At 42.9% G+C, this 13,586-nt stretch overlaps 1 protein-coding gene across 1 annotated transcript; it reads right to left on the reverse strand.

Moving 5' to 3' along the window:
- Window positions 1–7,389: 7,389 nt before the first annotated feature.
- On the reverse strand, window positions 7,390–13,515 carry LOC311327466 (putative potassium channel regulatory protein; the record flags this gene model as incomplete). The annotated part of the gene is made up of 2 exons (XM_084460513.1): window positions 7,390–7,630; window positions 12,950–13,515. 2 exons carry the CDS (start codon window positions 13,513–13,515, stop codon window positions 7,390–7,392), a joined length of 807 nt encoding a protein of 268 aa, XP_084316639.1.
- Window positions 13,516–13,586: the final 71 nt, after the last annotated feature.

A 13,586-nucleotide genomic window follows, 5' to 3' on the forward strand; every position in this document is an offset into this window, starting at 1 on the left:
ATCATATCGCTCTCTGGATTTCTCTGTCATATCTCTCTCTCTCCTATCTCTCTCTCTCTCTGGCTTTCTCTATCATATCTCTCTCTGGATTTCTCTCTCTCTCTCTCTCTCTCTCTCTCTCTCTCTCTCTAAGTGCTTATTGTGCCTTATTATAAGATACACTTAAATATCCTATTATGGCCATGTACGCAACATCTCTCTAACTATGTATGTACTCCACTGATAGTCATGTCTCTTTAGTAGAAGTATTTAGTCCATGTTCGTTGCTTGGTAAATGTTCTTAACCAATAGACGTAAACATTTTCCAGGAGCCTTTTTCGGCCCTTGGGTGAACTGTTTTTTTTGCTTCCCTCTGGAAAATGTAGGGGTGGGACCTATGCCCATCCTCCCTTTGCTCTCTGTAAAGTGCATTGTGTTGCTTCTGTGTATGAAATGTGCTAGATAAATAAAGTTTGATTTGATTGGCTGGCTTTCTCTCTCTCCTATCTCTCTCTCTCTCTGTCTGGCTTTCTCTCTCTCCTATCCCTCTCTTTCTCTCTCTCCTATCCCTCTCTTTCTCTCTCTCCTATCCCTCTCCTTCTCTCTCTTTCTCCTTCTCTGTTTTTCTCTTTCTGTCTCCTATCTCTCTCTCTCTGGCTTTCTCTCTCTCTGGCTTTCTCTTTCTCATATCTTTCTCTTTCTCATATCTTTCTCTTTCTCATATCTTTCTCTTTCTCATATCTTTCTCTTTCTCATATCTTTCTCTTTCTCATATCTTTCACTTTCTCATATCTTTCTCTTTCTCATATCTTTCTCTTTCTCATATCTTTCACTTTCTCATATCTTTCTCTTTCTCATATCTTTCTCTTTCTCATATCTTTCACTTTCTCATATCTTTCTCTTTCTCATATCTTTCTCATATCTTTCTCTTTCTCATATCTTTCTCTTTCTCATATCTTTCTCTTTCTCATATCTTTCACTTTCTCATATCTTTCTCTTTCTCATATCTTTCACTTTCTCATATCTTTCTCTTTCTCATATCTTTCTCTTTCTCATATCTTTCTCTTTCTCATCTTTCTCTTTCTCATATCTTTCTCTTTCTCATATCTTTCTCTTTCTCATATCTTTCACTTTCTCATATCTTTCTCTTTCTCATATCTTTCTCTTTCTCATATCTTTCTCTTTCTCATATCTTTCACTTTCTCATATCTTTCTCTTTCTCATATCTTTCTCTTTCTCATATCTTTCACTTTCTCATATCTTTCTCTTTCTCATATCTTTCACTTTCTCATATCTTTCTCTTTCTCATATCTTTCTCTTTCTCATATCTTTCTCTTTCTCATATCTCTCTCTTTCTCATCTTTCTTTCTCATCTTTCTCTGTCTCATATCTTTCTATTTCTCATATCTTTCTCTTTCTCATATCTTTCTCTTTCTCATATCTTTCTCTTTCTCATATCTTTCTATTTCTCATATCTTTCTCTTTCTCATATCTTTCTCATATCTTTCACTTTCTCATATCTTTCTCTTTCTCATATCTTTCTCTTTCTCATATCTTTCTCTTTCTCATATCTTTCACTTTCTCATATATTTCTCTTTCTCATATCTTTCTCTTTCTCATATCTTTCTCTTTCTCATATTTCTTTCTCATCTTTCTCTTTCTCATATATTTCTATTTCTCATATCTTTCTATTTCTCATATCTTTCTCTTTCTCATATCTTTCTCTTTCTCATATCTTTCTCTTTGTGTGTCTCTTGTTCTCTCTTATTAAACTCTCTCGCTGTCATTTCATCTAATAGCTCTCCTAGTAATCTTCTTCAAATTCTGTTTCCGCTCTCAAAGCCCTGTCAGTTCTCAATGACCTCCATTCTACAGTATGTACAGTACCACGGCCCACAGCCGTGTCCTGTGACATAGGCTCTAATGACATGTGGGCTGTGATGTCACCTACGCGTGCCCGGACCTGCGTGTCACGATGCTGCAGCGGCTGACGGGGGGGAATCTTCCAGAAGTTCACAATTTCAAACATTTGCAGCCGTTCGCTCTGGCAGCTTGAAGCAGAGAGCAGCTGCTGCTGGTCTCACCAACACTGCCTGTGTGTGTGTGTGTGTGTGTGCGCGTGTGTGTGTGTGTGTGTGCATGCGAGCAGTGTGTGTGTGTGTGTGTGTGTGTGTGCATGTGTGTGTGTGTGGGGGGGGGGGTGCATGCGTGTGTGTGTGTGTGTGTTTCTGACAGTGAGCCACAGTAAGAACAATTTAAAACTGCCAATAAATTAATTAATCAATACATCGAATGAAACACAAAAAGCCTATAGTATACTGCACCATGTGTACATCATTAATATAATTATTTAAACTGATATGTGGTTAATGTACCCAATTACAAATGTACATGGAATGTTATACTTAAAGGAGAATGTTCTTTTTCGACAACCTTGACCGTATTTACGGCATATTATAAGATGTTTGACTCACCGAGATCACTTTGGTGTAATTCTGAGGCCTGTAGAAGAAATGTAAAATCCAGTGCGAGCCAGTATATCCATGTAATGGCGGCGGACGGGGCACTGAGAATGCAGCTTCTAAAGAATTTATTTTCTGCCGCGAAACGGTTGTTTTCATCAATCTGTCTTCATGAAGCGCTAGTTGTGCTTCCCTAAAGCGAGGGCTTGTTGTGGTTTTCAAATATGTGGTCTTTAGCCTCTGTAATATGATCAGGTAAAACTCCATGATGAAAGCGAGATTAAAAAGGTGTGTCTAAAGATTTCGCTTAAATGTTCCCACGGTTTTGGCCACCCTTAGGTTTTCTGGCTGGGTATTCCAGACGCTGAGGGAGTCAAAACTCAAGGCTGCCTCCCCATGTCTCTCGGTCCCGGCTCCAGGAACCGTTAAGTTCAGTGCCAGAGGATCTCAGGGACCTACTTGGTGTATACTGTAAAAGCATTCCTGACGTACTGTATTCAGGCATGACCGTGCAGAGCTTTCTAAACTAATAAAAGAATCTTACAATTATTCTAAAACTGGCCAGTAACCAGTGTAGTGATTGTAAGACCGGTGTGATGTGTGCCCTCCTTCTGGTCTTAGTGAGGACACGTGCTGCAGCATTTTGTACTATTTGAAGTTGACTAATAGCTTTCTTTGGTAGACCAGATAGGAGAGCGTTACAGTAATCCAGTCTGCTACTAATAAAAACATGCATTAGTCTTTCAGTGTCAACCTGGGGGAGAAAGGTTTTACCTTAGCAATATTTCTCAGGTCATAAAAAGATGTCCTAGTCACATTCTTAATATGGGCCTCAAAATTAAGATCAGAATCAAACATGATACAAACTTAGGTTTCTTATTGGGCATTTGGTGTTCAGAGTCAGTGTCCAAGTGCCCAGATAGTCTCTCCCTTTCAACTTTATCACCAAGAACCAGTACATCTACCTAAGTGGTCAACTGAGCTGTAGTGACCGGGGTCACAGAAATGAAGAGCTGGGTGTCATCTGCATCGCTATGGAGGCCTGGTGATGGTTTATACTGATCCATATGCCCTGCAGGAGAAGGGCTGAGACCAGGGCTTGTGTTTCAGCGGAGTCTGACCAGCGGGATGGGGATGGTTGTAACGGAGGAGGGTAGCAACCCGGTTCATATAAATAGGCAGGAAAGCGTCGAGCACATGCGGTATGATTGCTCAGAAATGCAGACAAACATTTAACTTGATGGGACATGAAGGAGGGTAAAAATAGCCAGGGCCAGGACAGCGAACAGACAGATATCAGACACCTCTCACTGTACTGTCTGAGGATCTCAACCCTCTCTCTTTCAGATAGTCTATCGAACAGAAATCATTCAGATTCGAGTACTGTCATTTTATTTTGTCCATTTCATTCTATGAATGTGTTTAGTGCTATTCAAATGAACCTGTTTCTAGTCCAGTGCCCAGATAAGGTGACTAAACCTATACCTGTCTAGGCGAATTGTTCATAGTTATTTCGTTTACAGTGTGATAAAGCTGTGCGAAAATATGATTATAGAATAAATTAGGCCATTAGATATGGCCCACCTTCTGTAAGCATCAATCATAGGCTACCAGCGGATCATATTTGTTTCCCAAAGTAGGTCGACGTTGTGTCAGGATGGAACGGATGAGGAATTTAGCATCAACAACTGTGTAAATGTAATCTATCTGTTTATTACTATTGTAGATATAAGCCCGTGTCACCCGTCATAGTAGTCATAGACCATAGCCTACTTTTCATATGACGTATGCATGCTACAACATAAATTGCTATTTCGATGGTCAGGTTCAAACAAAACAGATCTATGATTTCATCCATCCGACCCCAAAACATTGTTTAGTAATTTATTCAATTAAATAACACAGTCCATAACTAAACAATGATTTATTTATGGAAGCTTTAGCCTATTTCTTAGCCGACAAAAATTCTGGGGCATTTATTTTAATAAAATGTTATTATGTTATGTTTTTTGTAAATGTTTTTTAATTTTTTATTGGAAAAATGTCAAGAAATAGGGGAAAACGTTAACATTTAAAATTGTGATCCAAATCATTTGATTAATTAAAATCCGGATCTGTAGGCCCAGGCCTGCTGAATCAAGCCTAATAAATGATTGATTCATCACCACTGAAACACAAAACCATGGCTGACTTGAGCCTAAAATCTCCCAACTTGATGAAAGTGTTCTTGATATGGTAAATGAGCAACCCCTCCAAATCATGTCCAGACCTTTATGGCGAAGGAGAGCGAAACTGAAGGAAATATTGATGCTACAATTAATAATAATAGGCCATAAAATAATAAACATAGGCCGTAGCCTATGTAATATTTCTACATCGCACTCCGATTCGAGTGAAGCGCCTGGGTTGATTCGAGTGAAGCGCCTGGGTTGATTCGAGTGAAGCGCCTGGGTCGATTCGAGTGAAGCGCCTGGGTTGATTCGAGTGAAGCGCCTGGGTCGATTCGAGTGAAGCGCCTGGGTTGATTCGAGTGAAGCGCCTGGGTCGATTCGAGTGAAGCGCCTGGGTCGATTCGAGTGAAGCGCCTGGGTCGATTCGAGTGAAGCGCCTGGGTTGATTCGAGTGAAGCGCCTGGGTTGGTTCGAGTGAAGCGCCTGGGTCGATTCGAGTGAAGCGCCTGGGTTGGAGGAAGGTATCTCAGCGGCCTGTCTCGTCTGTATATTGATGGGCGGTTCCTCGGTTACTCACTGAATCTCGTACTGCGCTTGACTTTTCTCTCCAAGTAGCCTATCCGCCTCTCCCTCGATACACGGGCACATGCACGCCTATAAATACGAGGCTACCACAACAAAAAAGGACTGCTTCCTTGAAGCACATCAACAGAAACTCGTTAACTGACGGGGCTCTCATTCGCTGGAGAGTTTAGGGGTCACCGTTCCAGTTTGAATAGACCGTCTCCGTGCGTAAAAGTAAGTAGTCATTCTGTTCTAATGGATATTTTGCTTCGACTCACCCTAACCCTTGACTTGGACCACCGAAACGTTTGTAAGAGGGATTATTCTGAACCCTATTGGCAATATGAGACGGCGCATTAACAAGTATACTGCTCTTATAGGCTATTCCCTTTTTCTCTTTCAGACAGAAGAAAACTCCCGTCTCGCCTGCCTATAGGCGCGTGGGTGTCTGTGTGTGTGTGTGCGCGTGTGTGTGTGTGTGTGTGTGTGTGTGTGCGTGGGTGTGTGTGTGTGCGCGTGGGTGTCTGTGTGTGTGTGTGCGCGTGGGTGTGTGTGTGTGTGTGCGCGTGGGTGTCTGTGTGTGTGTGTGCGCGTGGGTGTGTGTGTGTGTGTGTGCGCGTGGGTGTCTGTGTGTGTGTGTGTGTGTGTGTGTCTGTGTGTGTGTGTGTGTGTGTGTGTGTGTGTGTGCGCGCGCGCGTGTGGCCTTGTGGTGCGGTAGCAGCACAGAATGGCTTGTGGGTATTTGACGGGATACAGGTCGTCCTGTGCTGCCGCAGTAACACCTGGAGAAAGAGAGACCGGGAAGAGAGAGAGCCTCTCTGACCCCCATCACATCCTTATATTTAAGGATGTGAGACGCTCACTCACCAGTGTGTGTGTTTAAAACTCTGTGACTGGCTGGCCGCCTTGCTGTAGCAGCACGTAAATATTGGAGTTACACCTCAGCTGAAGCCTCCAGTATTGACTGTGCTGTTGAAGCAAAGTGTTGCCATTGGACACCTGCTGAGTTTCTACTAGTCCTGCTACCAATCAGTTTACTGTAATGAAATAATACAAATAAAATAAAAAGGACATACGTCATAAATTCACATTCTACCACTGTTACACTGGGAGCCAAGTGAAGTAGGCTACACACATTGCAAGCATCGCAAGTGAGTGTGATACGGTAGTGTGAGTGTGATACGGTAGTGTGCTGTAGGCTACTTCCTTTTGTTTATGTTCCTTTACAGTCACTTCTCACCTGTACGACGGACCAGGGCTTCAGCTCAAACATCTTCACAAGAAAATATCTACTTTAGGGATTGTTGCTTTATTCAATGTCTCTTAGAAACAGAACGGAAGGATGGTAGGGTCTGCTTATACAGCACAAACTTGTTACAGAGCTTATATGTCACTTATTTCATGTACATGGTGTAAATACATTTGAGCCTGCTTGTTTGCAAACCAAGGACAATAAATAAAATGTCATGTGACTGATAAATATGCAAGTGGTAGCTTTGCTTGACTTTACATTTACACTTTGGATGATACCAATAATTGACATTCAGATATCAAGGATCACAAGAGAATCTTATTGATGCATGGTAGTCTCACAGTGTTCCGCCATTTCTTATGCTTTGTCGCCCCCTCCTGGTCAACCTAGGTCTGTACCGATAGACTAGAAGAGATTCAAACCTTTTCCTACACAGATCAAGAAAAGACTACATAGGGTAGAAGGTAACTGCTAATATCAAAACTGTTTCATCTAACCTGCCTTTTCCTACACAGGTCGAGGAGAGAAGAGAATCTGATTTTAATCTAGATTAAGATTTGGGCTGTCAACGATCATTTAAACAAAATAATCGCCATAAAACGATTTTGCACAAATCAAGTGCACCCTACACTGCAGAGCTATACTGTGCTTGACCTCAAGGTCAAGGTTCACTATTTGTCTCCCATGGGAGAAATGTATCTAATCCAAAGAACAGCCACTCTAATCCAAAGAAAAGCCACTGTCAACATTTAATAAATTAATTGTTATCAAAGTCAATGTATAATTTGATATGTTAAGAAAATGTTAAAACTTTTGATAAAAAAAAAAAATCAATGAATAATCGTGTTGAATAATCGTGATCTCAATATCAATCAAAATAATCGTGATTATGATTTTTGCCATAATCGAGCAGCCCTAGCCGCCAGTGTAGACTGCTCTCACATAGACCTCCACTTCGGCTTCACTTCTTTCTGTTGGTCTTACTCTTGCCTCTCAGGTCCTCTGGACCGGGCGTCTGGTCAAACGCCTCTATCTCGGTCGTCCTGCATCTCTCGAACGTGAAGCACTCGAGCTTGTCCTCTTGTGAGAGGGTTCTGGCGCTGAGCAGACGGAAGCCGTCCTTCAGCAGCGTGTCCAGCAGTAAGCCCAGGACGTTGGTGCTGTTGAGCAGTCTTCTCTCGTCAGGCTCGATGCTCACGAATCTGCCAAGGGAGGTTTAGGGGGTTAACGTTAAAGCAATACATTGCGAGATTTGGACCTTTACAAACATGGTGCTTCTCCAATTAGATTTACTCAAGGTAAGCTGAATCGTTCAAACAGTTTACTCGGAAAGATAATACATTGACATTTATTACCTTTTAAAACTCGCGCCCCCGGGACGCAGCATTCAGTCGAAGTGCGCATGTGCAACGTTGTGCTTAAACAACACAGTAGCTAACTATTCCGGCGTCTATGGATATCATGCGTTTTTTAGCTCAATGATATCATGGCGGAGGAGAAACCCAAAGCGAAACATCACGGAGGAAGCCAGAAAAAGAAAAAGACAATCTGATAACTTTACGACAGTGCACTTATTCGCAGAGCCTGTGGGGGCGCAGTTCCGAGAAAATTGGAGAAAATGCTATATTGCTTTAATTAGGTCAGAGTTGTAAATGTGTGTACTGTATTATGGAAATTATTAATCTCACCTAACAGCTACTTAATCTTTATCCCCTCTTGTGTGATCTAGTATTAATTAAACCTAACTTTTACGATAAAAGCCTAGGTTAGGTCATCAATGTAATTGATTGTACCAATACATAAGGCATCTATGTAGGCTACCTGTATGATTGCTTGTTCCAATGATGCACGTTTAATAACGCACACACACACACACAAAACATTTCCTGTTTAAAATAAAGTTTTGAAATGCACCCCGGAATCCCTGCAGGTGTTGTGACGAATTCTCACTCCCCGCAGAATCCAACTTAGTCCGGGAGCCATGGGGTTGAACCTTGTTATAGTCCGGGAGCCGTGGGGTTGAACCTTGTTATAGTCCGGGAGCCGTGGGGTTGAACCTTGTTATAGTCCGGGAGCCGTGGGGTTGAACCTTGTTATAGTCCGGGAGCCGTGGGGTTGAACTTTGTTTTAGTCCGGGAGCCGTGGGGTTGAACCTTGTTCCCGGAGCCGTGGGGTTGAACCTTGTTTTGTCGGGTGGAATTTTTTTCTTTGTTGTTTCTTGTAGCTTGGGGGAACCTCTTTAAAATACAGGAGGGTGCTCGGTCATATCCCTTGAGCATTTTCACATATTAACCCCTTCATGCCCGAAAATGCCCAAATCACACAAAAATAGGGACTTATGATATTGCATGCATTAAAGGAATAAATGCATCAAATGGATCGTCTACAATGACTATTAATAAAGGAGGTCATGTGTTCTAAATGAATACTGCAGAGGCGTAGCCAGAAATCACCTGGTGGGTGGGCGGAGGCACAAAAAAAAAGGGTGGGCAACGAAGCACAATTTATGCCCCAAGTTATGGTAATAATATTACCTATTAGGGTCTTGAGCATCCTACCCTGAAAACATGTACAGAACATTGTTCATGGCAAACCATGCACTTTACAGCTGCATTTCTTGGAGCTACAAGGAGTTTCACTCTTGCAGCCACACCGGATCATCTTCAGGATGTAGTCTGGAACAAGTTTGACATCTTCTGGTAGGTGGATTGGGATCAGTGCCCTGTTACTGGTGTCCTTTTCCCATCCAAATTCCTCTGGGTTCATTGCAGGGGGCAGATTGTTATTGAGATTTCGCCACAGGTACTCTTGGAAGTGGGACCTCTTTACATTTTCAGTGAACGCTTCCTTTGTTGGAGGTATAGCGGCTAGATTTGGTCAAGACGTGTCCTTTTCCGTTCTTTTTCCCCCAGACAAGAAGCCTTGTGTGTGTCATGTCCATGCTCACCGTTATGCCATAACAGGAAATTATCAATTATCGATTATGACAAAACAAACAATAATTAAAGCTGCTACGCAGCGATGAGGCGGGGCCAGGCAATTTCCGACAAGTTTAGGAGCAATAAGCGAGAGAATAGGAAGACAACAAGTAAGTTGACATTCCAATGTTCATTTTGTACATTCGTATCGTATCGTAAAACATTTGTAAAACATTTTGATGAATTGTAAGCTCGATTTTGATAATTAAACAATCTGGTCAATGAGTTTGTGAATTACAGTCTGAAGATCCAGTGTAGCAAGTTTGGTGTTAATTGATTGAAAAATGTGGGATGAGATATGTTTATTCATTTTTACAGGTTTTGTTTGCTTTTCTTCATAATTGAACATTAACTTCAGCAGCTGTGTGCTCAGTCAGTTGCCAATCAATGAATTTACTCATTGTAATCCTCAGTGGGGGCTGGGTAGGGTTGCCAACAGCGACGTCTCCGATTCGTGGAGCTTGCGTTGGATTGTGGGTAACGTAGTTTTCTCTGTATGAAGTGTTGGTTTCAGAGGACAGAATTAAACATATTTTTTTAAATTAAATTTTTGAGATAAAATTCTGAAAAAAATCACACTACATCTTGGATATGTTGCCAATGTTGTCACTTTTTATGAGGATGATCAGACATTGATTTGGCGAGAATTAATAGGAACTGTATACAGAACTGTTAACAGTAAAACTTTTTGATGCGCTGTGGGCTCAATTTTTCATATTTCAAAAATCTGTGAGGATCGTTTGGTAAGGACAGTCTGACGATACAGTAGATCAATTTTGGTGTCAATTGAACAAAAAATGTGGGAGGAGATAGGTTTGATAGGTTTTACAGTTTAGGAAGAAATCAGAGTGATGGACTTCAAAATTCCTGCAAGGTCAAAGCGTATGAAAGTTTTGTCTCACTTGGGCCTACATTCACGTGGTGGTTTTACAGTGATAGCACCTATGGCTGATTTATTATGATTTTTTAAAGTTTTAAACTTTAGACTGTTGCTGTAGCGCCACCTTCAGGTTTATTGACCTACAATGCAGGTTGAGGACTTTGGGTATAGTACTGGAGCTATGTGCAGAATTTGGTGATTTTTTGTCCACGGGAAGTTAGACTTCAGTGGAAGATGGAGAATAATAATAATATAGGCAAATACAATAGGCTACGCTACCTGGCCCCTAAAAATACAAACAAGGTATCCACAGTACAGCATAAGATATACCAAACACATAATTATACCTGTGAACTCACATTATCATAATCATTTAGCAGAGGCTTTTATTCAGAGCGACTCACACGCATCATGACACACGCTATCTTATAGCTAGATATTAATACAGATGGCATAGCCTACTGAAGGCTAGCCTACATACAACCAGCAGGTAGCCTACATGGCGACCATCAGTGACCTAAAGATGTGGGCTAAACACGATAATGGGGGGGGGGGGTGATAATAGAGTTGGCCTATTATGTATTTTAAGTGCTCTGGTTTATTGTCGTGGCTGTTATAGCGTGGGCTATAGGCTCCATTCGCCGATGGGTCGCCGAGTTTCCATGGATGTATTAGTGAGGTTCGCATTTCGATGCGTTCATCTTATAACCTAAAACCTACAATATACAATCGCTTTTTGTGATGAGCTGCTACTCTTGTGGCGTTCTGGTCTCTACTGGGTGGTAGAAACTGTATTTAAACAAGTCATTTTGTCGAGCGGGTCGTTCAATGATCGAAGGGTCAGTGGTTCGAATCCCAGCTCTGATGGAAGATGGAAGTCTTTCTCTTAAGGAGATCCCAAACCACCTCTGGGGGGGGGGGGGGGGGGGGGTGAGAATGATTTTTCAAGGTGCCCATCCACATCAAGTGTATGACCAAAACGGTGGTAGAGCAATTATCAACTTTCTCGAAAATGCTATCTTTGTCAGCGTTTTGATCTGAATCATTGTATATGATCACAAGTAACTCTAAAACAGGGCTAAACATGCATTTTCCCTTTAGGCCTACTATTCCTTTAAACTAGGCTACCTTTAAAAATATGTTTTTTTTTTATGAATATGTTCATTATCCACCAATGGCACAACTCGTCCGTCGACCTCAACTATTTCTGGTTTGATCTGTTACCGCAAAAAAATAGCTACAAGCTACAACTAGCCAACCTGCTCACAATGGCGAAAAGAGCTATAAAAACAATTGACCACTTCTTCATAAAAAAAAAGAAAAAAAAAGGCAATGCTAATGAAGAAGCTACCACTCGAAATGACACCGCAGCAGGTGCAATTGAGTGCAGAAGTGCTCCAGAGGCTATATATTGTTATTATATTTTGTATACATTATTCGCTTTGTATATTTCTGTATCTTTGAATAAAAAAAAAAAGAATAAAAAAAGTGCTCCAGAGGCTATCGAAGCTATGCTTAATTTAGTTACTGTTGTGCTACCGACATGGCATAGCCTATTTGGAAGTCTGCAGGACTGCCTGTGTGTGTGTGTGTGTGTGTGTGTGTGTGTGTGTGTGTGTGTGTGTGTGTGTGTGTGTGTGTGTGTGATAACCTACACTCTCTGCTCTGCTACGTGCGCAGTTGCAGTTGGATGTTGTGATGTTGGGTATGGCCTAGTGCTCGGTCATAAAGTCACATTGACATGCTCGTGGTGTCTAGATGAAGTTTGATGCGTTGTGCATATTGAATTGTCATACGGATTTCTTATTAGCATACTGTTCAACTGGCATTCTTTGTAAATAGATGGGACGGGACGGTGGGGCTGTGCCCGTAGAGCCTGACTGGTCTTCATGATTGACTGTTCTAATGCAGCTGGATATGAACCTCCCTTGTTCTCTGTAAAGCGCATTGTGTTGCCTCTGGGTATGAAATGCGCTATACAAATAAAGCTTTGATTGATTGATTGATTGATTGAAAGGCGAGGCGCTGGCTCCTCCCATAAGCCCATGTTTCGTGGCGCTTGACTCCAGACCATACCCTGTCCCCGACCTCTCCGACCTCAGACCCTGTCCCCGACCTCTCCCACCTCAGACCCTGTCCCCGACCTCTCCGACCTCAGACCCTGTCCCCTCAGACCCTGTCCCCTCAGACCCTGTCCCCGACCTCAGACCCTGTCCCCGACCTCTCCGACCTCATACCCTGTCCCCTCAGACCCTGTCCCCGACCTCTCCGACCTCAGACCCTGTCCCCTCAGACCCTGTCCCCGACCTCTCCGACCTCAGACCCTGTCCCCGACCTCTCCGACCTCAGACCCTGTCCCCGATCACTCCGACCTCAGACCCTGTCCCCTCAGACCCTGTCCCCTCCGACCTCAGACCCTGTCCCCGATCACTCAAGGTCAAGGTCAAGGTCAACTTTATTTATAAAGCACGTTTAAAATCAACCGAAGTTGCACCAAAGGGCTGTACAATATATAAAATAAACTAAAACAAACAACAGAATAAAGTGCACATAATCACAGAACAATAAAAGGACAGGACACAAAACAGGACAGGGGATGTAGGCTATCAGGCCTCAAAAGCCAGTGAGAACAAGTGCGTTTTAAGCTGAGACTCAGACCTCACCTGGCTGAGAAGTCGTCCCTGGCGAAGTGGTCCGTCCCGCAGTGGAAGAGCAGGTCGTGATGAGAGGGTCTTTGAACGGCCAGCGGCGTGGCAGGGCCGCAAGGCTGCTGGGAAGCCCCTCTCGGATTTGGGTGTTCAACGAAAACCGAAATTCTCTTGGCCAAAGCCTCCAGAGTTTTACTGCTGGAGCAGAACACCCGGAAGGTTCCGTGAGACTCCTGGACGGAGAACTTCACCTCCAGGATCTCGGCTCTGGAACGAGGACTTCTGGAGAGACAGTGCGTCAAAACGTGGAGGCCGTAGAACTCTGCCTCTCCGGCCAGTCTGTCGTGGTCACTGAACTCCGCTGGCAGACTTATCTGGCCAGCTCTCAAGTAATCCAGAATGAATTTAAACAAAGTCCAGTCCCTATCTATGAATATCTGCCCGCTCACTACCTTGTGGTCCGGGTCTTTGCCGTCCAGGATCCGTGCTAGCCTCGAGTCTGGGTGTCTTCTGAGAGTCGACCCAGTGGTGCTGAATCTTTGACCCCCGACATTAATAGTTATTAAATCCTGGGAAGTCATGTCCAGGTGGCTACTAGGAAACTAGGTTACTCCCGACTGAATAACGGAGCCTACCTAGGACTATGACATGA

Source organism: Borostomias antarcticus, assembly GCF_949987555.1.
Source record: "Borostomias antarcticus genome assembly, chromosome: 32".
Taxonomy (NCBI): Eukaryota; Metazoa; Chordata; class Actinopteri; order Stomiiformes; family Stomiidae; genus Borostomias; species Borostomias antarcticus.